The sequence below is a fragment of the Apis florea genome, unplaced genomic scaffold, assembly GCF_048593485.1.
Source record: "Apis florea isolate Af1SG1 unplaced genomic scaffold, ASM4859348v1 contig_3203_pilon, whole genome shotgun sequence".
Classification (NCBI taxonomy): Eukaryota; Metazoa; Arthropoda; class Insecta; order Hymenoptera; family Apidae; genus Apis; species Apis florea.
The window spans coordinates 8,382,898-8,410,337 of NW_028256723.1; the positions used below are offsets into that span (position 1 = coordinate 8,382,898).

The 27,440-nt window shown below is 20.6% G+C and overlaps 4 protein-coding genes across 8 annotated transcripts; 1 reads left to right on the forward strand and 3 right to left on the reverse strand.

Moving 5' to 3' along the window:
• Window positions 1-7: 7 nt before the first annotated feature.
• LOC100868683 (thioester-containing protein 1 allele R1) lies at window positions 8-11,228 on the reverse strand. 2 transcript variants are annotated; one of them, XM_086911011.1, is made up of 28 exons: window positions 11,032-11,228; window positions 9,418-9,493; window positions 9,030-9,222; window positions 8,732-8,956; window positions 8,413-8,663; window positions 7,575-7,733; window positions 7,333-7,504; window positions 7,041-7,241; window positions 6,850-6,951; window positions 6,628-6,761; window positions 6,436-6,556; window positions 6,200-6,343; window positions 5,990-6,109; window positions 5,859-5,913; window positions 4,819-5,041; window positions 4,114-4,231; window positions 3,843-4,029; window positions 3,606-3,766; window positions 3,337-3,475; window positions 2,959-3,077; window positions 2,743-2,882; window positions 2,447-2,666; window positions 1,978-2,358; window positions 1,639-1,791; window positions 1,251-1,426; window positions 999-1,170; window positions 817-919; window positions 8-626 (listed from the first exon to the last, which is right to left on the reverse strand). In XM_086911011.1, the coding sequence occupies exons 2-28, from the start codon at window positions 9,480-9,482 to the stop codon at window positions 424-426; spliced, it is 4,437 nt and encodes a 1,478-aa protein (XP_086767137.1). In that variant the 5' UTR covers window positions 9,483-9,493; window positions 11,032-11,228; the 3' UTR covers window positions 8-423. The 2 variants fall into 2 exon arrangements, with proteins under 2 accessions (XP_086767137.1, XP_086767138.1); XM_086911012.1 differs by lacking the exon at window positions 4,819-5,041 and adding an exon at window positions 5,448-5,583.
• Window positions 11,229-13,362: 2,134 nt separating this feature from the next.
• On the reverse strand, window positions 13,363-16,522 carry LOC105735041 (uncharacterized). The gene is made up of 9 exons (XM_012484755.3): window positions 16,172-16,522; window positions 15,743-15,961; window positions 15,173-15,359; window positions 14,900-15,114; window positions 14,669-14,797; window positions 14,253-14,589; window positions 13,956-14,185; window positions 13,696-13,864; window positions 13,363-13,610 (listed from the first exon to the last, which is right to left on the reverse strand). The coding sequence occupies exons 1-9, from the start codon at window positions 16,399-16,401 to the stop codon at window positions 13,482-13,484; spliced, it is 1,845 nt and encodes a 614-aa protein (XP_012340209.2). The 5' UTR covers window positions 16,402-16,522; the 3' UTR covers window positions 13,363-13,481.
• A 307-nt stretch (window positions 16,523-16,829) lies between these two features.
• RpI135 (RNA polymerase I subunit Rpl135) lies at window positions 16,830-22,529 on the forward strand. The gene is made up of 16 exons (XM_003692375.4): window positions 16,830-17,001; window positions 17,081-17,413; window positions 17,475-17,714; window positions 17,780-18,102; window positions 18,190-18,449; window positions 18,528-18,770; window positions 18,861-19,138; window positions 19,199-19,396; window positions 19,482-19,589; window positions 19,855-20,031; window positions 20,249-20,463; window positions 20,541-20,679; window positions 21,165-21,321; window positions 21,416-21,669; window positions 21,733-21,897; window positions 22,278-22,529. Exons 1-16 carry the CDS (start codon window positions 16,933-16,935, stop codon window positions 22,485-22,487), a joined length of 3,369 nt encoding a protein of 1,122 aa, XP_003692423.1. The 5' UTR covers window positions 16,830-16,932; the 3' UTR covers window positions 22,488-22,529.
• VhaSFD (V-type proton ATPase subunit VhaSFD) lies at window positions 22,509-27,101 on the reverse strand. 4 transcript variants are annotated; one of them, XM_012484757.3, is made up of 10 exons: window positions 26,895-27,101; window positions 26,373-26,454; window positions 26,089-26,278; window positions 25,251-25,469; window positions 24,635-24,727; window positions 23,920-24,125; window positions 23,757-23,841; window positions 23,242-23,648; window positions 23,065-23,178; window positions 22,509-22,954 (listed from the first exon to the last, which is right to left on the reverse strand). In XM_012484757.3, exons 1-10 carry the CDS (start codon window positions 26,950-26,952, stop codon window positions 22,861-22,863), a joined length of 1,548 nt encoding a protein of 515 aa, XP_012340211.1. In that variant the 5' UTR covers window positions 26,953-27,101; the 3' UTR covers window positions 22,509-22,860. The 4 variants fall into 4 exon arrangements, with proteins under 4 accessions (XP_012340211.1, XP_012340213.1, XP_012340212.1 ...); XM_012484759.3 differs by having other exon boundaries at window positions 26,353-26,454; window positions 26,895-27,071; XM_012484758.3 differs by lacking the exon at window positions 24,635-24,727.
• Window positions 27,102-27,440: the final 339 nt, after the last annotated feature.

Genomic DNA, 27,440 nt, shown 5'->3' on the forward strand with positions numbered 1-27,440 from the left:
GAAAAAATTTGTATTATTATATTTTATTCAGGATTTTATTTATAAATAAATAAAAAATTAATGCATTATTAATAATACATATAATATATATAAATATAAAGAATATTTTTAAGAATATCTAATATAAAAATATCAGAATACAAAAAAATATGAAAGTTTAATAGAATAAAGTATTATATTTTTAATTGAATTTGTATATAAAATATATAATATAAATTAAAACAAAGTTATTAAAAAGTTTTGAATATTAATTTCAAATGACTCAAGATTAAATTATTCAAAATTTAAATTATAATTATTTAAATAGATTATAATATTTTACATAGAAAAAGCTTGATATTTATATATAATATACTTTGGTTATAAATTGTTTATACAAAATTTTTATGTAAAATTTTAAAAAATTTTAAAAAATATATAAAATTACAAATAACCAAAGTATATAATATAAAATGAAGTAAATAATGAGTATAGATATATACAAGTTGATAAATATGAAGCACTGGATTGTGAAAAATCTTTTTGTTTACCAGGTTGCGAAACACATAAATCTTCACAATCTTCATCTTCACATATATCACAAAGAGTAGCTTTTCGTGGTTCATAAAATACTCTTGCTCTTCTTGCTAAACATAGTATATAAAATTATTAGTAAATTAATTAATTATTAATAATTTAACTAAAATTAAAATTTATAAAATAAATAATATAGTAAAAATAATAAATTAAAATTAAAAATAAGTTATTCTGATATGAAAAGATGTTAATTAATTGAATAAATTATAAAATAATATATTTAATATTTAAGTAACTTACATGAATCATAATAATCATATATAGTAACTGGTACTGGTTTCTGTTTTGCTACTTTATGTGTTCTGAATGCAGATACTGTAGGACAATATTCTTGTCTACTCATCTGTAAATTTGTATTCTAATCTTAGATTGCTTAATAATATAAGTTATTATTTGTATTATATTTATATTTTTTTTTATACCTCATCAAAATATAATATTACGATTGTATCTCCGTTTTTAGTTTCTACTCGTTTTACATTTTGTGATACTTCAAGACTAGGTAATGATTCCTTATCTACAGTAAAACCAGAAGGCAAATTGACTTCCATCACAACCATATTACTTTCATTTGCTTCTTTAGTTGGCACAAATCTAATAGGACATACGTTGCTTTAAATATATAATGTTAAATATAATTTTTTAATAAAATATTTATATAAAGTATAATATACCCAGAACAAATTGAAAGTTGCAAATGATTGGCATTGGAATTTTTATCTACTTGTGGATCTAAAGTGAAAAGTGGCCATGCTCCAGTTACATTTAAATTGTATTGATATGTAACTTGAACCAAAACAAATCCATTTCCAGTAGCTGTTATATTAACTAATCTCGTTTTTTTTGATAACTTAAAAAAATAATAATAAATAAATATATATATATATATATAGCAAATTAAGGTATGCAAACACAAATTAAAGCAAAAATCTTCTATATCTTATATATATATATATATATATAGATATAGAAGATTTTTGCTTTAATTTGTGTTTGCAATTATTTTCTGTTTTTTATCAAAAAAATCAGTTATTAATATATTAAAATATAATTTAAATTTACCATTTGTTTTTGAAGTATCATAGAATTATCAGAATTTATATTCATTTGACTTTGTCCACCTCCTTCATATGAAAATGTTACAGAAATATTATTATTTTTTGTTATTAATTTTTCACCTAACTTTGCCAAAGCTTGAATACCAATTACTGTATCCTAAAAATTAGAATAAATAAAATATAACACATATAAAATATATATAATATATATAAAAAAAATATTATATTAAATCTTTGTTTTATTTTTTACAGAGATTACTTTTTGTTTAGTTATATTATAATTATACTTTTCAAGTATAATTATAATATAATTATAATATAATTTAGTATTTTTGATATTTACTTGTGTAGATGCAAAACCTCCTTCTGCATTTCTTTGTTTTACCAGCCACTTCATTATAGGTATAGAATCAGTGATTAAATTACGCTCTAAATAAGTTAATAAAGAGTAAGATGTCATTTCAACGTCGACAGATCGTGGTAGAGAATAATACCACGGATTTTTATCGTTTACTGGTATCGGTTTATTCCACCATTTTATATCTTCTTTGGTCATAGCTTTAGATTCTAGCAAATTAAATGCTGTATTTTCATATGGATGTTTTGCTAAATTTAAGGCATATGTGCATATACTCAAAGCATAAGCATCTTCTAGATCATTTATATTACGAACGATATAATCAATTCCTTTATTTATTGTGTTTCTATATTTTCCATTTGTGTTCTACATTATGATGATATATTATATTTTTCATTATTTTATAAAGATTAAATTTAATTTTCTTTCATAATATTAAATAAATTATACTTACTGTATTTTCAAGGAAAGCAATAAGAGTAAATGCTGTCAATGTAAGACCTTTTGCAGCTCCACCTTGCATGTCTCGATGACTAACTCTTCCTACTTCAGGAAAACTTCCATTAGGAGCTTGATTATTTGATAACCATTGCAAAGCTTCATCTATTATTCTATCTTCAATTGGAATATATGCAGCAGCTTGTTTAAAAGCTTTTGCAACAAATGCTGTAAGCCTAATAATTAAAATATATAATATGTTATAATTATTTACAAATATAGTAGAATTATAAATTAAATATTTATATATACCATGTACTTCCATTGCTATCAGACATGCCAAATGCACTAAATGATCCATCATTATGTCTATAAGTTAATTCTCTTTGATAGCCTATTTCCATATATCTAAGAGCTTTGTTTTGCACTGCTTGTGTTAATTGATTTGTATTCTATATAATTTTAATATAATTAAACATTTAGAAATCATTTTTATAATGCATTATATTATATGCATATCATACTTACATTGAGATAATTTAATATCATTATGTTTGGAACAAAATTTAACATATTTTGTTCCCCACAACCAGATGGCATTTTGATTAAATTTGCTAAATTCAAAATGCTTGGACCTAAAATATCACCTAATAAAAATAAAATTTAATATTAATATAAACAGTAACTTTTTTAAAATTAAAATTCTAAATAATATAAAATGTTTTTTCAAAGTTTACCAAATATTTAAAAAATTAGAAAAAAAATGAGATTGAAAACTATATTAAAGTGTATTACATAAATCAATATTGTAATCGATATAATCATATTATAATCTATAATTATAAAAAATTATATAAGAAAATATTATTTAAATCTAATAATGAATTCTAATAACTAGAACATTACCTACTGCAGATATTTCAATGTGTTCTGAACCTGGAACAGCATTTTTGGGTATATCAATTGTGACATTAATTGATGTACTTTTTGTATTTCTAAGATCTAAGAAAGTTGCTCTGTTTATATATTGCGTTTCTCCTTCAGCCTATATTTATGTTATAAATTAATTACAATAAAAATTGAGATTTACTTTCAATTAATAAATAAAGTGAATAATAAAATTTATTTTCAATAAAAGAAAAACTATATAAAAAATTGTATGAAATATAATTTACCTTAACAAGAAGTTTACGATTAACACTATCTCCAGCTAGTATACTATTTGCAGTTGCTTTAATTGTAATATATCCCAATTCTCGTGGAATAATCATGAAGGATATGCTGCTTCCAGAATTAGCTTTTACTTCTACTTTCTTTTTACGATATAATTCTAATTCTAGAAAATTTTTAATAATTTATTTGTTTCAATATATGAATTGTATAAAATGTATATTATAATATTTTAATTTTACTTGGTACATCTTGAATTTCATTGGATATTTCTGCAAAATCAAACTGGCCTTCATTTGTTAATAAAACTTCAGCTACAACATTTTTATTCATATAATTAAATACAACTATTTGAATTGCAACAATTTCGCCTCGAATCACGGAATAAGGAAGATCCATTGCAATGAAAAATGGTCTAAAAACTTTTAACTGAAAAAAAATAAATTTTGCTTTTTATATTCATATTAAGTAAATTTTTGAATTATTATAACTTATATAATCTCTTTATATTACCTTTTGTGGTTCTTTTATAAGACCTAATCCATGAACATCATTTACAGAAAATGCAGTAAGCACCCATGATGTAATTGAATCAGGTACATTTCTTTTTAGCTCATTTTTTCCCTCATGCCTATTTTTAATTTATAGTTAATTTTTGTTTTAATCTTATTTTTAAAATATTTAAATATAATATAATTCAAAAAAATAACATTTCTAATCTTCATTGAATTATGAATCTATAAGCATGTAATGTATTGTAATAAAAATTTAATATTTTTTGATTAATAAAGAAATTATTTATAATATAATGTATTTGTTCATAAATATGTATATAATTATATATATCCTATATGTAAAATAAATAAATAAATTTTTAATTTTACTAATAAATGTTTTACAAAAATTTGAATGCATCATTAAAAAATTAAACAATTTTTTTTATAAAATATGAAAGAAACAATGATTGAAGAATAATAAAATGTAAATTGAATTATATAGAAATTAGCAATAATATATTATACTATATTAATGACTAGTTATAGTATACTAGTTATATCAGAATACCCAGAATATTCCAGCTTTGATTTATATAGAAATATTTTGTACAAAATAAAGCATGATATCCATATCATATGATCCATGAATGTCATTTGTCAAACAATGTATACAAAGCGTGTACATAAAGCTTCATAAATTGAAAGTATATGAAATAAATACCCTGCAGAGAAGTTTGTAAAAAGCCAAGTGTTTAAGATGTCATGCATTAGGAAAACACGGGGCTTATTCCATACAGGAGGTGGGATGCGAGAGAAGGCATAAGGACCTGCCAATGGTGGTCTTGTTGCTAGTTTGTGCATAACAGGTGGACCAAGGTCTGGTCGAAGTGTGGATGCTCCATGAGGTGAGCCTGTTATTCTACCTTCCAGTATTCCTGGTTGTTCTGTAATCCAATTCTATACATTGTATTATATCAGCACAACCAAGGAAATAAAAAAAAGCAATGTAACACTATTACAAAAATTTAATTTGTTATTATATTTCATTTAAAGTAACTTATTTTTTATATTTTGAATTATATTATGATGATGATAATTTATATATTTTTTTATATTGTATATAGGATATAATATTAAATGATTAAATAGCAGAAAATGAAATATGAGTTATAATAAATTCATCACCATAGCACATAAAGCAATTATTAAATATTAGTAATTTAGTTAAAATGATATAGTATGTTTAGATAGTTAACATTTGGTAATATTTATGTCTATTCAATGAGTTATTAATAGCTTTAATATAATAAAAAAGTATTTTTAGCAAGTAAAAATTTTCAATGGCATTACCCAGCATCAAGCGTTTGCCAAAGCCAAGTTTCAGGGAAATTCTTGCGTACTTTCGTCTTCTTTGATGGCAATGCAATTGAACCGATACTTCCAACAGCTGATGGAAAGGCGAACTCTACAGCAGATCTGTAGTATACTATACAGACATAAGCCTTGTTAACTGATAAATACCTAATTTGATTAACTAAAGATTTGATAGTAAGTATTACATGAAAAATTAGATTTGAGAATATTCTTCTCATTCTACATTACAAATAAATAAAATATCAATGACTAATATGTTATTAGATATTATAATATTATAATATTATAATATGGTATTAGAAAATATTTAGTATGTTTCACATGTAAAGGAAAGATAAATTAATATTAGTAATAATATTAATAAGCCACAGAAAAGAATTTACTTACTAATTGGTAAATTTTCATGAACATATCCATTTGTTATGATAATAGCACCACTTTCCTATATCAAAAATTTCATATTATTATTACAAAATAAAAAACAAAAATAAATCTAGAGAAAATGATAATTTATTTACTCTGAAAACATCTTTTGCTGTAGCTGAACCAGGACTCCATAAATATCGATCAAAAATGGAATTTGCATAAGGTGATTCATGTGCATTATCATATGATTTTAATTCTTTATATACTTGTTCCTATAAATAATTAAAATATATCACAATTATTTCTAATTATAATATAAAATTTAATAAAAATTTAATGTAAATTGTCTATTTATTACATACATATGAAATATCATTGCCAGATTTTAATAGAAGAGATCTTTGATCTACACCTAATAATCCAATATATGAATTTGGTTTTGATGTAATAATTAAATTAACATTTTCTCCTGGTGCAACTTCTTCAGGTGCCATTTTAATATCAACCTTAAATAAGAAAGAGAATAATATTTAAGATCATTAATTTATTATAATTTTTACTATAACTTTTTTTTAAATTCCTTAAATTAGTAACTTACAAAATTTTGAAGTACTCCTTCTAGCTCTACATCTAAAGCATCTGCAATGACTTCACCATCATTTCCTACATAATATACAATTACATGTGCAGTAGGAGCCATAACATATGTTGCTAAGAATCTAAAATATTTTCATGTAAGTTTTATAATATAATATATGAATTATTTTATATTTAGAAAATAAATATTTACTTAAAATTTGTTGTATGTTTATTTTGTACATATATAGAACCTGCATCCAATATATCGCCGCGTCCAAATATTTCATAATTAATATATTTCAATGGAATTGTAGAATTGACTTCAATTTCTATATCTTGATTAACCTATGAATCATATATTATATTTAATATTGATTTTTATATAAATATTTAGAATAATTCACATAAAATAATAAAATAAAAATTATCATACCATAGGTTTTTCAGTTTTCAAAATAGCTTGTATATATTCATTATTTTGAGACATAGCTTGATTTGTTGATGGAAACCATTCATAAAGATTTAAATATTGAGCCTATTTTATTAACAATTTTTAAATAAAATTTATTATTAGAAGTCATTATTTTTGTTATTAATGTTAATATATAATATCTAATACTTTACCTCAATGTTTAAAGGATAAGAAATATTATCATTAGTTTTTGGTGGATAAAAATCTAATTTTACCATTCCATTTTCATCCAGCATACCAGTAATATTTGTATATATAGATTGATTATCAATATTGTAACTATATCCATATTTTATCGTAACAGGATTTTTGTTATCTCTTACTGGTGTTCCATCATGATATGTTATTTTTATCTATAAGAAAAATAGAAAGAAGAGGAAATTTTTTTTACATATTTTGCATTTTTAAATTTAAATTTATGATATTATATATAAATTTACATACAAATGCTGTATATTTTAATCCTGGTTTATAATACTCTGATGTTTTTATTAAATCCATTGTATATTTATTTTTATGTAATGTTATATGTGTAGAAATGTTCTGTCTTCTACCAGTTAAAGATTCTTCTACTGTAACATCAAGCATGACTGGTCTTTCATATTCATCAGTTAATCTATAAAAAAAATAGTTTTTATATTTTTTCTTAAAAAATATATTTTAATAATTTATTAAAATATACATACTTTAATTCATCATGAATATCAAAATCAACAATTACTTTTCCATTTATAGGAATTACTTTTCGTACAGGTTGTTGATATATTGGTTGTATTACACCAGAAAAAATATCTGGATAAGCTGTAATTGTTGCTTCGCCTTTTACTGGTTTACCATAAATATACCTAAATGATTTGCACTTTGAAATAAATAATTTTTGTCAAATTTTTTTAAGAGATTATTTATATACTGTTACTCACATTAATATTAATTCGAACTATGTTTTGTTTTTGAATTTATTATCTTTTATGAGAAAAATATTTTTTAAATATATTAATAGTCTTCTTATATAATAAATATAAAAATAATTATAGTAAATATATATTGATATAAAAAGTATAAAAAAAAATAATACATAATAATAATATATTTCATAATATATTTAAAAAATTCTTTTAAATGTATGAATACATTTTTATCAAATGAAGAGAATAATTATAAAATATTAATCTCATATTTTTTATTATATTATTTATCATATATTTTATTATTTTATTATTATATTTCATAATTTTATTATTATTTATCATAAAATATTCAAATATTTAGGACAATGACGAACAATAATTTATTAAAAATTTTATTAAGTTCAATAAATGATTTATATTATATTATAAAAAAATGCGATATTATATCTTATATATACAAAGTAACAATTAAATAATAATATTAATATAATTACATCATGTATTAAATAATATGAATGATATGACTAACTGATATAAATTAAATCTAATTTTGAAAACTATGAAAAATTATATATTTATTAAATTATAAATTATTTATTTATTAGAATCCACTTACTTGGCATAAATTGTTGCAGTGATTTTTGATTCTTTAAATGTAAAATGTTTAGAAGCATCAATTGTTACTTCAAAATTAGGTAATACATATTCAGCAACTTCAAAATCTTTTTCAAATGTTTGATCTCCAACATTAGCTGTAATTTTCCAAGTACCTAAAACTGGAAATTCAGATAGTTCAATTTCTCCATTAAAAATTCCATGAGTTACAGGTGGGCGAATCCATTGTTTAATTCTATTTCCTTTTCCATCCTATAATGATATAATATAAATTCAAAAATTTGTTTTGTTATATATATTATTTGTTTCAAAATACTTACTGTAATATAAATATCTACTAATCTTTCAAGTGTAGGTCTAAGTCTAGAATTCAATAAAATACATCGAAACATAACTTTATTTCCTGGTTTATAAATTGCTCTGTCAGTTTGAATAAAAACTGAATAACTTTTGAGAACATAATCTATTGATTTAGAATTTGAAAATTCTATTCCTGACAAACCACGTGCAATTAATTGATATTTGCCAGGAATAATATCACCAATCTAAAAAAAAATTTAATAAATAAATATTATATGTAAAAAATAAAAAAGTTATAACAAATTTAAATATATTTACCTCAAATTGTAAAATTCTTGTCATGTATGGCTGTACACGTATAACTTGAGATACATTGAATATTTCTCCATTATCAAGCAATCCATTCAGTTCAATATATATTGTTGATGGTGTTGATATACCAGTGGTACTTACAGCTACATGATATTCAGAATCAGCTCGTATTACCTTTGGAGCTATTATGCTGTAATATCTTAAAAAATATATCATAAAATGTGATACATTTTAAAAATATATCATAAATATTATGATATAAAATAGTAAAGTATTTTAGATTATTAATTTTAGAAAATATTTAATAATATAATATTTGTAACCTATGTTCATATTTATATATATTATTTTAATTTAACATTTAATAAAATAAATAAAATTTATATATACGTACGATTCTGCAGTAACATTTAATATTATGCAGGATAAAAAAAAAATATGGAACCACTGCCAAATCATTTTTGTAAAATCTGTAAAATTTAATTTTTCCTATATTTTTTCAATTAATATATATTAAAGAAATAATTATAAAATATTATAATAGAATTAATAATTATTGCTAATAATCATTATTAAAAAAAACTATATTAAAAAATCAAGAAATTATCATAATTACTAATAGATAAATTTTTAATACTATATCATTCATAATAAGTAAAACATATGAATGATAAAAAAATTTGATTATTTTGATCAAGGCAAATTCCTACATTCAAATATCCTATAAATATAGATGATATCATTTTATTATATAATTTTGTAATTAGTAATACATATAGTATCAAACTGGTTTTTCCATCAGCAATTATGCAGTCTCTTGCAACAATAAAGTGATTTATTTGCATGATTGCATAAACTAAGGAAAAACCAAACATTGAAATTTCAAGACAAAATAATGTTACTTTCTCAATATTTAATAATTTATATAAATAGATTTAAACAAAATTATTATATAAGATATTGTTTTATGAAATATTTTACAATAATTATTTTAATAAAATAAAAATTTTACTTATAAATTATATATTCAATATATATATATAATGGATTTATATAAATTTTTAATTTTTAAAATTATATTATAATAAATTTATTACAAAAATCAATATAATGATTTATAATATTTTATATATATCAAAATCTATGGTATATTTATACACATTAATTAATTTATTTTTGTATAATTGTTAGTAATATTATAATTATAGATATTTAAATAATCTATAATATAGTATATAATATATCATTATATCATTTATATATGATTATTAGAATAATTATACTATTTAATAATTATATCATATGTTTATTATATTTATTTATGATGTATTTAATACAATTTATCATAACTATTTCAAAATTAATTTCTTGAGTATTTGATTCATTATTTCCTGATTGCTATATAAAAAATCTATATAAAATATTTTTTTATTTAAAAATAAGTTAATTATTTATAAAATTATGTGACATTATTATAAACTAATTAAAATGAAAATTGAAATTGTTTTATAAAATATTCAATTTTTATTTAATACATATTTTTTAATTATAATTTTTTGAAATATACTGAAATATTATTAATATTTTTATTATTCTATATTATTCTTATATTTTATATTATTCAAAGATATATTTTTTTTCATTTTTCATTAAAAAATAAAGAATATTAAGAAAAAGAAATATAAAGAAATGCATCTGTCATCTATGTTATGTTTTTTTGAATCGAATGGTCAACGGAATTATTTGATTCGAAAGTAGTACAATAGTTTACATTTTATAAGTCTCCAAACTCCTATCTATCTAATGAATATATTCACGTAAATTTTATTAAGTAATTGCGAATTCAAAAAATATTATTATTATCAATAAATTAAGAAAATTTTTGTATTTATTAAAATTTTAATTAAAAGAGAAGGAATATATATTTGCAATAATTTTTTTCAATACATAAATGAAAAAAATAATTTATAATAAAATCACGTCATCTTAAAAAATATTTGTGACTCACCAAAAGGATTGTCGACTTCAAGGATGTCACGCTGTTACCAGCGCTTGTAGCACTGGTTCTTTTCCAAAGAAAGTAAAGAAGAAAATATAGAAGACCTTAAAGTATCAATGTTTTCAATGCAACAGTTAGATGAATACTAACAAGAATTGGGACCAATCATGGTCCCAAGAAAACAAGTAGGCAAGCGCAAGTTTCCCTTCCTTTTGACTGCTAAACTTCAGCTATATATGTCTATTACGTTTTTACCGTTATAGAAGTAACAAGCTATTACTATAAATTCTGATTGTTTATTTGCATAAATTTTTTCATTATCTTATTGTATATTTTAATTAAATTAATTTACAGTATTCCATAATGTTACAATCTCTCATTTAATATTTATTAAAATCAGTCATAAATTAATAAAATAAATCGAAAAATAAATAAGTTTTAGTGTTCAATATTTCTTCAATTATATTTTTATATATATTGTTAAATAAATTAAGAAATAAAATAATATATAATAAATGAATATATAATATTTTCAGAAATTTATTAAAATTAATTTATGATACTATCTTTTAATGAGAAGAATTTTTAATTTGATAATAATTACAAAAAGCATTACATTATTTTATTCTTTTTCTTTTCAATAATTCTTTAATTTTATTTAATTCTTTTGTAATGTTAATATTTCTTTATTTCTTAATATAATTCTTAATATAAAAAATTATCGTTATATAAATTAATAAGTTTTTACAAAAACAAAATTAAAAAAATCAAACAGATTATTAATCATTGCTAGTCATTTTAAAGTTTTCAGATTTCATTTATCGACCTTGATATAAACTCCTAACATAGTTTAATGTATGTCATGTTTAAAACAAAGAAAATTATTACAAAATTCATTCCTTTCAGTATTATAGAAGTATTATTTAAAATATAAAATAATTAAAAAAAAATGAAAATATTGCTATTTTATGAATAGATACTGTTTATTATTAAGTTCATTAAATACATTAGAAAAAAAATTTTGAAACAATTTATAAATAATATATATAAGAATTTTAAATACAGTAACAGTGCTATACATATATATATATATATAAGAATTTTAAATGCAATAACAGTGCTATATATATGTTATATAGAATATTATATAAAATTAGATCGACGTATAAAATCATGAAAGGAATGAGTCTACATGAAAAAGTGAATAAGAAAATATAAAATAAAATTTATTTTTATGAAAATCGTAAATGAACTGTCGAAAAAGTCATGCAATCAGTGAATTTTCAAATTTCATTTTTTCGAAAACTAATTTTTATAAAAAAAATTTATTTATTTTTTTTTTGCTTATTTTCGAATTTATTTTTATGTCGAATTATCTTCTATCAATATCTAATAGAGAAATAATTAATTTTGTTTGTATTTGAAAATTTTTTATATTTGATTTACTTGAAAATGAAATTTCAAATGAAAAAATTTTATTCTAAATTTTCAATTTATTTTTCTATGTAAAATTATTTTTTCCTCATGATGTATCATTATGTATCATTATTCAGAATATCCTATATATTTGATAAATCAACAGTGAATCAATATAACATAAATGGCACTCTTACATTTGATGTGCATTGACATGATTTTTTTTTTTATATAAAATAACTTCAATAAATAGCTTTCGTGAATATAAGGCATATATTGTTCTTTAATATAATATTTTAATTCCTTTTTTAATAATATTTGTTTTTTAATAATAATATAATTTTATTTTAATATAATACAAACATGATTTAAGAATGATTAGTGAATAACAATATATATAAATTTTATTTTCAGAATTTAAAATATAATTATATTTTTTTTTCGAAATATTTAGTTATCATCATTATTTTATCATTCTTATCATTATTATCATTATCTATTATCTATTATCATTATTATCATAATTCATTTTAAACAAATAAATTATTTTATGTATGTATATATTATATACATAAGTATATAATATATATAATATATATATATATATTATATATATATATATATATAGTATAAAATACAAGTTTAAATAATGATTTCAATGCTTGAATATATATTTTCAGGGAACAATAATAAATAGAAATATTTAAATATTTCTATTATATTGCTGAATTCTTATTAACTTGTTTATTTTTATCAATTTTTATTAATTAATATAAATTTTATAATTATTTATAAAAGATTAATGTAAAAATTAAATTTTTAAATAATAAAATTTATATTATATACTTTTTAAATTTTTGGAAAAACAACTTTAATTTATATTCTTCTATCACAAATTCGATATTTTAATTTTCAATACAAAAGTTTAAAGAAACAAAACTAATTTATTTACAGTAATATTTTGGAATAGTAATAATAACAGATTTTTATAAGTATTAAAATAATATTAAATATAGTTCAATTATTACACATTTTATTAATTTTTAATCATTAAAACAAGATTTATTTCCCATAGATTTCATTTCTTTATATATTTTTCTTAATGTATCAGGATCAACTAAAAATCGTTGCCAAAGAATATTTTTTTCTCGTTCAAAACCTATATCCGCTTTCTATAATAAAAAATTTAAATTGTACAAAAATATATTTACAAAAATTTAAATTGTATATATATAAATTGTAAATATATCAATTTACCCTTCGTTCTGTCATTTGATTTCTTATTTTCAACAAATCATTTTGTATCTTTTGTAAATTATCAAATGTTTCATCATAACATGTTTCAATTTCATAAGAAATTGGTTTAAATGTACGAGTAGATCCTTTTTGAATTTCATTTAAATATTGTAAATTAATTTCATTTTCTCTAAATATTATAATAATTTTATAATTATAACACTTTTTTTAAATGTAGTGTAATTAAAATATAATGTAAATAAAAAAAGATTATTACTTACAATATTTCTAATTTTTGAGTTTTTGAATTCAAATATGTTTTCAATATAAATTGTTTCTTAGTTTTATTTTCATCTATAAGATCATTGTATTTATCCAGTACTGGATTTAATTGATATATATTATCATTATTGCATAACATTGAAATAAAAAGTTTATGGAATGAATTATGTATCTTTGATGAAGATAATATAGTTGCAGAATATTCATTTTGTTGTTGTTGCATACTTTCCTATATATAAATAAAATTTAATTATAAATTAAAATTTATTAATTATTATGATCTATTAATTACTCACACATCTTTTAAATGATAACAAATATTCTGTTTTTAAATAATGATAAACATCAGCTACAAATTCAGAAACATTTTTAAGACAATGAAACTGCATTTCCATTAATATTCGTAACAAATCAGTATGCACATGACCATGCTCTCGTGCAAAAAATTGAAGATTTTTTAATTTTTGTAAATGATTTTTTGTTTGTTCAAGTCGTATATGAGCATCTTGTTTTAAAACTTTAGTTATTTCTAATTCTGAGAATTGTTGCACTACTTCTGTTAATTGATATTCTTGTAATAAAATTTCTTCTTCTAAGAAATCTCTCTTTTTAGTTAATTTTACAATTTCTGTTCTAATTTTAATATGTAAAAAATAAAATATACTTGAAAAAATAAACATGAAATGATTATATTTAAAGAATTTTTAAATACCTTAATTCAGATTGATTTGGTATTTTCAAATTTCCTAAATTATATATATTTTTTATGCAATCAAACATTGCAATGTATGATTTTTCTTGTATTTTTGCTAAAATTTCTTCTATTTTTGCATTAGTTAATCTGTAAAATAAAATAATAGACAATCATTTTGAATTAATAAATATAAATATAAAGAATTCTATTTATAATAATTATTAATATATTATAATATATTATAATTACTTTGTTTTATATAATGTTAATTCTTGTCTATTATCAATGTCTTTTTCTTTAGTATCATTAATTGAAGAAACATAATTAGAATCAATTTTTTGCTCATTCTCAGATATATTTTCAAATTGCCGTTTTATATGAACATCTAAATAATGACTATACATTTCTATCTTTTTAATAAAAGATTCTAATGGCATCTGAGTCCATAACAATGGTATTCCTTTCTGTAAACATAACATTATTATTATTGTAAATTATGAAAAGATTTTAAAAATTACTTACATTTTCAGCTGCATCTGCATAAACATTCAAAAGATATTCAACTTCCTTAAAACATTTATGATTTTGTATATCAAAATCTTTTAAAATTACAAAACATTCTTTATATGCTTTGTCGGCTTCAATATTTTCTCTATCTAATAATTGTTTTTCTTGTTCTATATCGTTATCTAATTCTATTTCTAATTTCCTATAATAATATATTATTTTATATGATATTAATTCTCCATAGTATTTTTGAATTAATTTGGGTTCATTTTTTCATTTTATATGAATAAAATTTTATTTTTAAATATTTTTATTCTTATTTGAATATTATTAAGAAAAATGTATATTTTATGTATAATTAATTTATAAATTTATTAAATAATGAAATAAATATAATATAATAAATAATTTGAATTTTTTCAAGAATTTTAAAAGCCTAAAACATTTAAAAAAAAAATGATATAGATAAAATAAACCCAAAAATATTACAATATTAGAAAAATTTAATATTATAAAGAATTAAATTTATCTAAATAAAAGTAAATATAATTATTACATAAAGTAATTATTATAATTATTAATTACTTTAAATTCTGAATTCCATTTTGCAATATACGAATATAATTTTCATCTTCCTTATATGAATCTTTCAATATTTCAAATTCTGCAAATAAATCATTAATATCTGTATCATCAAAAGAAATGATTTTTAATAAATCAGGATAATCTTTAGTTATTTCTTCTAATGAATGATCTAATTCTGAACCTTCCAACCATTCATTTGTTTCTTTTAATTTATTCTTTCTAAAATATAAAATATTAATTTTTAATTTCAATTCAATATATTTTATTTATCATTTTTATTATTAAATATTTATTTTTTCAAATAAATTTTCAAGAATATTTGAATTAAGTTTAATGTAATGTTAAAATATTCTAATAATTAATAAATATAATTATTTTCTATTAATTAATAAATAAATAATTCTATTAATTATTAAATAATATTATTACATTTGAACATCCTCATCTGATAGAACATTTACATAATTAACATTTTCACAAAACCATTTTAAAAACGGTTGAACTGAAGGATTGTCACAAATTTGATCTAATAAATCTGGAGTAATAACATTCGAAAGTTCCGAACGTAAACCTCGAACTTTATCATACAATATTTTACCAGAAATATCCATGATATTAAAAATAGCCAATATAAATTCAAAATTAAATACACAGAACATTCATTATTCAATACAAATTGAATCAGTTAATTTTCTACGCTTGCGTATTTGATTTTGATCACGTGACTTTATTACTGATTTGATTACTTATTATTTATTAGTTAGACAATCATATAACTCTTTAGTTATCATTAATGTAACTAGATAAGACTAGAATAAAAAAATTCTTAAAATGAAAAATTTTACATCCAAATAATTTTAAAATCTTTAAATTTCAATAATTAAAATTATTCTTAGTTTCTTTATCAAAATTTATAAATATATATAAAAATTAAAAATTTTATGTATATTTTAATGAAAAATTTAGCGAATAAATTAATTCATAGAAAAATAGCTTTTTTTTCATATTTTACAAAATTATAAATTAATCCTGATGAATTTAGAAAAATATTATAGGAAAAATTGATATAATAAGTTGGTAACATTACAATGTGCACATGAATAAAAACATTTATAAGCATATATAATGTTATAACTGAATTTTATTCAAGATCTTCTTTTTTGCTTTAAAAAAAAAATATATATGTAAAAATGTTGATTGAACCAAAATTAACAAACACATCAAAAAATTTTGGTAAACCACCAGAAAAGCAAAATCCTGTAAATAATTCTTTTTATAATTTAACTATTATTGTTTTTAAAAATATTAATTTTGATAAATTTTTTTTGTATATTTTAGTTATTACAAAGATTAGGTGCTCCACACATAGATTCTTTTAATTATATGCTAGAAGATGGTTTATGTAAAGCTGTTAAAGATAATCCACATGTTTATATTCATCTTCCAAATAAAGACAAAGTAGCATTATGGATTGATGATGTATCTATTGATCAACCTAGTGTTCCATCTGGTATAATTGGAGTAAAAACTCATAAAATTTATCCTACAGAATGCCGACAGCGAGGATGTAGTTATAAAGGAAAAATAACAGTCAAACTAGGATGGTCTATCAATGATAAATTACAAGAGATTCTTGCAAGAGATCTGGGAGAAATTCCAATAATGATTAAAGTATGTAATATAATTTTGTAAAAAATAAATAATTTATTTATATGTTATTTGTATGTTACAGTCTAATAAGTGTCATTTAAATAAGATGAATCCTAAAGATTTAGTTCTTCATGGAGAACATGAACAAGAATGGGGTGGATATTTTGTTATTAAAGGACTTGAGAGAATTATAAGAATGTTACTAATGACAAGAAGAAATTATCCTATTGCTATTAAAAGATCAGGATGGAAAACTCGTGGCATACAATTTAGTGATCTTGGTTTATTTTTAAGAAGTGTTCGAGATGATAATACCACAGCTGTATGTATATAATAATGAAAACATTTCTGATAAACTAAATTATATCATTATATTATGTTTTACAGAATAATACTTTGCATTATGTAACTGATGGCTCTGCAAAATTAATGTTTTCTCATAAAAAAGTTTTATATTATGTTCCATTGATTTTAATTTTAAAATGTTTAGTTGATGTCTCAGATATTTTTATTTATAATGCATTAACAGCTGGATGTGAATCTGATTTATATTATAAAGGTTGTATTTTGAATATGTTAAGAGCAGTACATGAACAAGGTTTAAATAATCATGAAGAATGTAAAGCTTATATAGGAAAAATGTTTAGAATAAAATTTTTTGAATTACCTGAAGATGCTAGTGATATAGATGTTTGTGATTTTATCATTAAGTAAGTTTATTATCTTATTAGTAAATATATATTAATTTGTCATTAATATGTAAATATATATTAATTTATATCATTAATTATTTTTAGACATTGTATAGCAATTCATCTTAATAATCCATTAGATAAATTTTATTTACTTGCTTTTATGACAAAAAAACTATTTGCTCTTGCAAATAATAAATGTGCTGTAGAAGGTGCTGATTCTGTAATGATGCAAGAATGTTTGCTAGGTGGTCATTTATATTTGCAAGTATTAAAAGAAAAATTATATAGTTGGTTAACTAATCTTAAAATGGGTATTTTGAAACGTGCAAGAAGTGCTGGTAATAGATATACGTTAAACGTGCGTAAGTATTTTGAAAGATAATTTAAAAATTATGAATCAAAGATTATTAAAATTAAAATTATTTTATATATTTATATAGAGGAAATGTTAAATGTAATGAAATATGGGAATTCATTGGAATCGCAAATGGAAAATTTTTTATCTACTGGAAATTTACGATCATCAACAGGTTTAGGATTGATGCAAAATACAGGACTTACAATTGTTGCTGAAAATATTAATAGAATGCGATACATGAGCCATTTTCGTGCAATACATAGAGGTTCCTTTTTTCAGGAAATGAGAACTACAGAAGCTAGACAATTATTGCCAGATGCATGGGGTAATTTTTTATTATATTTAAAAATAAGTAAAAAATAATTAAAAATAGTGTTCTTATTATTATACTATAGTAATTTTTATAATATTATAGGTTTTATTTGTCCTGTACATACACCTGATGGTGCACCTTGTGGTCTTCTTAATCATTTAACAATGAATTGCATTATCACAAAACATCCAGATGCAAAATTAAAAGCTAATATTCCTATTATATTAATGGATCTTGGAATGATTCCATTGTCAATTGCTGATAATTGGAAAAATTCCTATATTGTAATGCTAGATGGAAAATTAATTGGACTAATAGATGATAATATAATTACACGAGTAACAGACAAACTACGATTGCTTAAAATCAAAGGACAAGAGGTAACATAAATTTTTATTTCTGTATAAAGAATTTGTATTTTCTTTATTATTTATATTTAGGTTCCATATATGATGGAAATAGCACTAGTGCCAAAGAAAACTGTGCCAGCACAATATCCAGGATTATATTTATTTACAAGTCCAGCTCGCATGATGAGACCAATAATGAATTTAGCTGCTAAAAATGTAGAATATATTGGAACATTTGAACAAATTTATTTAGATATCTGTGTTACACCTGAAGAAGCTTACGAAGGGGTAATATATTATTTTTTTTATTCTTTTTTATTATTTCTTATTTACTATGTTATTTTATTTGTAAAAATATTAATTACTATTACAGTTAACATCACATCAAGAATTATCAAAAACAGCTTTCTTAAGTAATTTAGCAAGTCTGATTCCGATGCCAGATTATAATCAAAGTCCACGAAATATGTATCAATGTCAGGTAAAAAATTATTCAGAATGCTTGAAAATGTTTGTGATATAATAATAATAAAAATTTTTATTGAATGTTTTTATTAAATGAGTATTAATAAACAAGAATTAGTATGTTATTCATAAGTAAAATTATATCATGAAGTCTATAATTTCTCATCTTCATTAAATCTTTGAAATTAACATTATTCAGATATATTTTATAATGTTTTCGTTTGTTATAATTATTAATTGCTAATCATAAATATTTATAAACTATCATTTTTGTTTTTCAGATGAGTAAACAAACAATGGGTACCCCATGCCATACATGGCAATTACAATCTGAAACTAAATTATATAGATTACAAACACCTGCAACGCCTCTTTTTCGACCAGTACATCACGATAAAATCAATCTTGATGATTTTGCTATGGGTACTAATGCAATAGTTGCCGTTATTTCTTATACAGTAAGAAAATATTAATTGTTAGATTGATGTACATGATATTTTGAAAAATTGAATTTAACTTATTTATTTTAACTTATATAAGTTTTTTTTAACATAATTATTAATATGATTTATAATCTTATATTTTTTATTTGTGTAAAAATGTCGTAAATGTGAAAATAATTTAATAATTAACACAAATTTAAGAATTATTTTTAATATATATTTATTTTATTAGGGATACGATATGGAAGATGCGATGATCATAAACAAAGCAGCATATGATAGAGGTTTTGCACATGGGTTGATTTATAAATCTGAATTTGTAGATTTAAAAGATCAAAAAAGTTATTTTGCAAGAAATCCTGATAAATCTGAACTTGTAGAAAAATTAGACATTGATGGTCTTCCTCTACCAGGTACAATCATTTCAGAAGGTGATGTCTATTATTGGTAAGTTTGTATTTATTAAATTTTTAATGTTTTTATTAATTTTTTATTTTATTGAATGAAATACGTTGTTTTAATAGTTATTACGATGCAGATCAATCAACATACATTACTGGTAAATATCATGGAAAGGAAGATGCTTATGTTGATACTGTAAAACTTTGTGGAACATTACATAATCATATTCCACGTAGAGCCTGTATTACGTTTCGTATTCCAGTTAGTAAAATTTCAGTTAATATTTTATTTTATAGAATGTTCTTAAATAAATATAATAGAAAATGTAGAATGATTCCACATAAAAAAATTAATCAAAGATCTAAAATAAAACCAACTTTTAGATAAATCGATTTTGAAATTTTTATTAAATTTTACTATAAGTTTATATAAAATTTTCAATAGATATCTTATTATTAAAATTAAATTAATAAATAAAATAAATCAGCAAATTATTATTTTTTTAATATTAAAAAATATAAATATTATTTATAAAATCTTTATAAAAATCAAATTTAAGATATTATTATTCATAGAATTTTTAATTTAGTTTTATTGAAAATAAATGAAAATATGTATAAAATATATATTATTCTACATTTTCATTTTATTTTTATATGTAGAAATATTCATATTATTTGATTGTGACAGTGCAATACATTCTATTTATATAAATTTAGTAAATATAAATTTATTCTAAATTTCAGCGTAATCCAAGTGTTGGAGATAAATTTGCTTCAAGAGCAGGTCAAAAAGGTATCTGTTCACAAAAATGGTCTGCAGAGGACTTACCATTTACAGAAACTGGTTTAATTCCTGATATTGTATTTAATCCCCATGGTTTCCCAAGTCGTATGACAATAGGTAAAAAAATTAAAAAAATTATATATTAAAAATATTTATTTTTGAATTCATAATGGTTTAAATTAAAATATTTATGTAAATATATATAATATAGCTATGATGATTGAATTAATGGCTGGAAAATCAGCAGCCATACATGGATTGGTACATGATGCAACGTCATTTAGATTTAATGAGAACGAAACTGCAGTTGAATATTTTGGAAAATTGTTAGAACGTGGTGGTTACAACTATTATGGAACAGAAAGAATGTATTCTGGTATAGATGGAAGAGAAATGACTGCTGATATATTTTTTGGAATAGTACATTATCAACGATTACGTCACATGGTTTCAGATAAATGGCAGGTTAGTACATCTACATAACACTTAAGATTTAAGTTTTTATTTATCTCTTTATTATTTTTTTAGGTTAGAAGTACTGGTCCAATTGATGTTTTGACAAGACAACCTATAAAGGGTAGAAGAAGAGGTGGTGGTGTTCGATTTGGAGAAATGGAAAGAGATTCATTGATATCTCATGGTTGTTCATTTTTACTTCAAGATCGTCTTTTCCATTGTTCAGATAAAACAACGGTAAATATGTTTAATCAACGAAATTTAGTTCTTCATAAATATTATTATTATAATATATATTATAATATATATATTATAATGCATAATCCCATTGACATTAAAATATTTGTTAAATATTTCCTAGGCAATTTTTCGATAGATTTAAATAAAATTTTTGAAATTCATTCAGTTCATGGTACAGATATACATTTAAAATGACAATATAACTTTTTTTTAAAATAGATTAAATTAATAATTAGCTACAAATTAATTTAAAATAAAAAATGATTACAATATTATTATTAATTTTAAAAATTCTATTACAATTTTAAGTAAATTCTCAATGATATAATATTTCTTTATAATCATACATTTAATTAATGATAATTTTGATATTTCAGACTTTAGTTTGTCAAAAATGTGGTACATTGTTGGGTCCAGTATTGGAAATGGCTTTAAATGCATCAGGATTAGGTAACAAATCGAGATGTCGTCTTTGTGGTGATGATGAATCTGTGAGAGAAATTGACATACCATACATTTTTCGATATCTTGTAACACAATTAACATCTTGTAATATTAATGTAAAATTATCATTTGCAGAAAAATGATAGAAATGAAAATACAATTACTTTTGTATTTCTTTCTAATAATACTTTATTTTTCTTAACATTTCATAAACATTTTACTTACAAATCCAGTAGCATTCTATAAATACGTTCATTCCATTATTCAATATTTTTTAATTGTTATATACATTTTTTGATGAATCAAATTTGACAATATTTTTAACGAAATTGTTTGAATATATATTATTTTTCTATCTACATAACTACATACAATAGAATATAAAATAATTTTTATAATATATCTTCAATTAAGAATTTTTTTTTCTATATCAGTTTTTACACATAATGTAAATTATTTGAAGATAATTAGAAAAGAAACAAGATTTTAAGCAAAAATTGCAATTATAATATATGTTTAAGCTTTTGCTGGAATTTGTGCACCAGGTTTTGTTCCTGGAGCATTTGATGTTCCAGTTTGTTCTTTTTCCAGTTGTTTTCCTAAATACTCCCTAAAAATTCAAAATTTTTTATCAATAAGTTTCACAACTTGTTAAAAGTTATTTGGAATTTTTTTTAATTATACAAAATTTTTTTAATATGAGGTATATTAATTACATACCAATTATGTACCATGAGTTTTTGAACTGCAAGAAGAGCTTCATATCTTACATTAGGATCTTCATGTCCTAAAAGTTGCATTACCCGCTGTTTACCCCCAAGTTGTTCAATTATACTGAAATAATTAAAAAAATTATTTTATCAAATAATTTTTGAAAACAGAGATAAGAATACATACTGTTTGCCACGTGGATAATGTCTCACATATTCTCCTACATCAAAACTAGCTACACTGAGAACCAAAGGATCTTTACTAGTTTCCAATAAATGTACTAAAATACGCAACAATTCATAATTCTTTTCGTTTAATCGATTAGCATTTTCACGCCAGAATTTTCCAGATTTATGAACGGGAGACCATTCAAGACGTCCAGATTTTACTTCGGTCGAATACTCGTCAAAAGAACTTAAATCTTGAACAGATGCTTGTAACTTATCATTCAAAAATTCAATATCATCAGTGATATCTTCGTCGTCGAATTTACGTTGTCCAAGGATCGAAAGTTGTTTCAATACTTTACATTGTACCATAGCTATGCAATGTTCTTTAGCAACTTGTCCATCCTCTACTTTTTCAATCAAGTTCTATAAAATATGAAAAAATAAAATAGCAATAATAAAATATATTTAATTAATTTGATTGATTAATTAATCTTTAATTCAAAATTATTTTATACATTATATATAACTTACCCTAAATACTGCTAAAATAATACGAGTTACTTTTTCTTTAACAGAATCACTTAATATATCTGCCAAAATAGGAATAACACTAAATCTAAAATTAAAATTTATGAATATATTTTTGCTATAATAATTTTTTAAAATGTAATTATATAATACATATAATACATACTTATTCATTTTTTCTGCAAGCAATGGATTAAATGTTAATACCCATATACAGAATATAAGTTGATATTGTACTTGGAAATTTACTCTGCCTGATAGAACACTTATTAAAGTAGAAATTCCATCAACAGATACAAATGCGAAACGGTACTCGTCTATACGAAGCATCATTTGTAAACAACGTGCCACAGATTGAATGTACTCATTATTCTAAATAAATACAAATAATATGTAATTAAAATATAATTATTGATAAAATTAAAATTTTAATTATGTGTGTGCACAAAAAAAATAAAAAATGAAAATAAAAAAGATCATTTTGCAGGTAAATGCATTTTTACTTGTATAAAATAAAATAATTTATATTAATAATAATTAATATAAATTATATTATAATAATTATAATTATAATAATAATTATATTGTATTATAATAATTTCTTATTATAAAAAATAAAAAATATATTCAATAAATATATTTAATTAATTATTAATATTATATTTAATTAATAATTTTCATTTTAATCTTTCTCTTAAATAGAAATAATTTCATAAAATATTTACTTTTATTTCATTTTTTTTAAATTTTAAATTTATATTTAATTTTATTATAATTATTTTCTCATATCTTATGTTTTTATTTTATTTTAAATTTAAAAATTGATTAGAAAATAGCTGCATAATATTTTTGTATTAATATTTAATTATTATAAAACCAACCGGACTTTGTAGTTCATGTAGTTCATTTGCCTCCTTGTCCATGTTGTCTTGTTCTATTCTTGCATGCAAATTTGTATCCTGAGGAGCTTCAAACTAAAACCCCGTGTGATTTGTATATGTGTTCAAATAATTGCAATTCAAAAACATTTATTATTATGTTATAAAAAGCAATATTAATTTGCTTAATACAAGTTACAATAAGTTTATATTTTTTATATTTAGTAATGCTTGCTTTAGGGCAATCTATTGACATTTTTGTTTATTTTACATTTTAGTAAATTTTTACAAAATTTATTGTAAGAAATATATAACAATGTATAACAAATGTATAACAAGAACAAAGATACATTTCTGAGATTAATTATGTTATGTAATAATTTATGTTATAATTTTAAAAGTTTTATTATGTATACATATATAATGAGAACCAACACCAATATTGTGTGCACACACATAATTATATTACATAAAAATGGAAAAGCAACAAATTAAAAGCACATCATACTATTGATACCATAATAACAAATAAATGATAAAAAATAAATATTTTATTTTCTCTAATATTTTTATAATTATTAAATTATCAAATTATATTTTTGTAAATATAAGCACTTACACTGAGTTTCAATTGATCTTTTAACCATGTCAAGTAAAATTGAAGATCTGTTTTTTCCATTAGATCATGACTCCAACAAGCAAGTTTGGCAATAATTCGGGAAGTCATATTCATTATAAATCCATCTTGTCTATTCAACAAATTCAAAAAAGGACCCCATACTGATTCACGTTTGCGAATTGAATGTTCTCTAAAGATTTCTACACGACTACGATCTTCCTAAAATTTAAATATAAACAATTAAAAATATTTAATAAATATTAATTATTAATAAATAAATAAATCATTTATTATAATTAATTATTATAATTTATTAAAATATCCATTTATTAAAATGAATTTCATATTTTAATATCTGAATTCTTATTATTTAAATTAATAGTGCACATTAAGAGGAAAATATGAGAAAATATATTAGAGAAATTAGAAAAAAATCTATTACTTTTTTATATAATTCAAATTTTTTTAAAAGATTTGAAAAATGAATGTAATAGATGGAAAATTATTCTAAAAAAAAGGAAATTATGTTTTGGATTAATATTTAAAAACATATAATAATAAAATTATATAATAAAATTTATATATAATAAAAGCTTTTTGCTTGTATTAAAAATAGTGGATTTTTTCAATTTTTTAAAATATATAAATAATTTTTAATATATATAAATTCAGTTTTTTAAATAAATAATATAAATTGTTATAACATCTAATAAATAATATAGAAAACTTCTATTACACAAAAGATTTGAATCATGTTATTTTTTGATAAATTTTTTCAAATAATGTTTTATTATATTTTATTATATTTGGTTTATTATTATAATATGACTTAATGTACCTGAAGCATGTCATCGATCATTGTAAGTATATATTGAATAGTTTGATCTTTTGAAATATGACCAAGTAAATTAAGAAATGTTTTAGCAGCTTGATTTGGATTTTCCTTGAGTTTTGCATCTCGAACATTAGGATCATTTGTATCAAAAGCTACTATAAAATCATGATCTTCCTTTGATATCATATGAGACCTATGAAAATAATTAAATATTAATAATAATAATATTGTATTATAATACATACAATACATTAATTATGATATTACTTATAATGATATTCTCTTACTGTAGATATGATTGCCATTTAATCTGTTGATTCCTAATGTCAGCAGCTTGTTGTTGTAGAATACTTGTAGCTGCTAGCATATCTAGAATATTTCAAGTATTATTTAATGTTAACTATGATAAAACATCAATAAAGAAATAAAAATTTAATGCAAACATTTATATAATTGTTTATTAATTTTAATTTCGTGTTTATGATAACAAATTCTTAAAAATATAAAACATAAATATATAATTATAAAAAAATAATTTGTTATAAAAAATAGATATTGATAATATATAATTTAAATTATTATAAAAAAAATTCTTGTTATAACATAAAAGATATAATTATTTATTTGAAATTATATGTACAATATAAAATTTAATATTTTTTTCAATTATTTTATTTATTTACCATTTTTAATAAATTAATAAAATCGAAATAAAAATAAAAACAATATTATAAATCACATAAACATATCACATTAATGGGAGGGGCAATGTCAAATTAAAAAATATATATATATTTGAAAATAATTACCAATTTTTTCATCTGGCAAAGCCGGTATCATTTCTTTAATATTTACACGGTCAACCATTTTTTATTGTTCCTTAAAACCAATATATTTCAGTTAAAACTTCAGTTGCAAAAAAATTAGACTTCCTATTGCGAATTGCACCTCCCTCAATAGTTGGATCACAAGATCGATGTATAACCAATTGTTATTCAAAATTACAAAAACTCCCTAGTAATAAAATTAAGTATTTCTAGTTAATATAATATTATGTTGTTAATAAATTACGAGGGACATTTAAAATTATTTTTATATACAAGTAAAAAATGCAAAAACATTTTTTGAAATGAATTATTTGAAATAAATATAAATAATGTTTAATAAAATCTGAGATATTGAAGAAATTAAAAGCTTACTTTTATATTAATTTTTAATAAATTATTTTTTATATATATGAAATGAATATGATGAAAAATTATTTCATAAAGAGTAAAATAAAAACACAATATTTTATAAAAATTTGTTTATTTTGTAATGAACATGTTGTATGTATAAAACTATCATCTAATTAT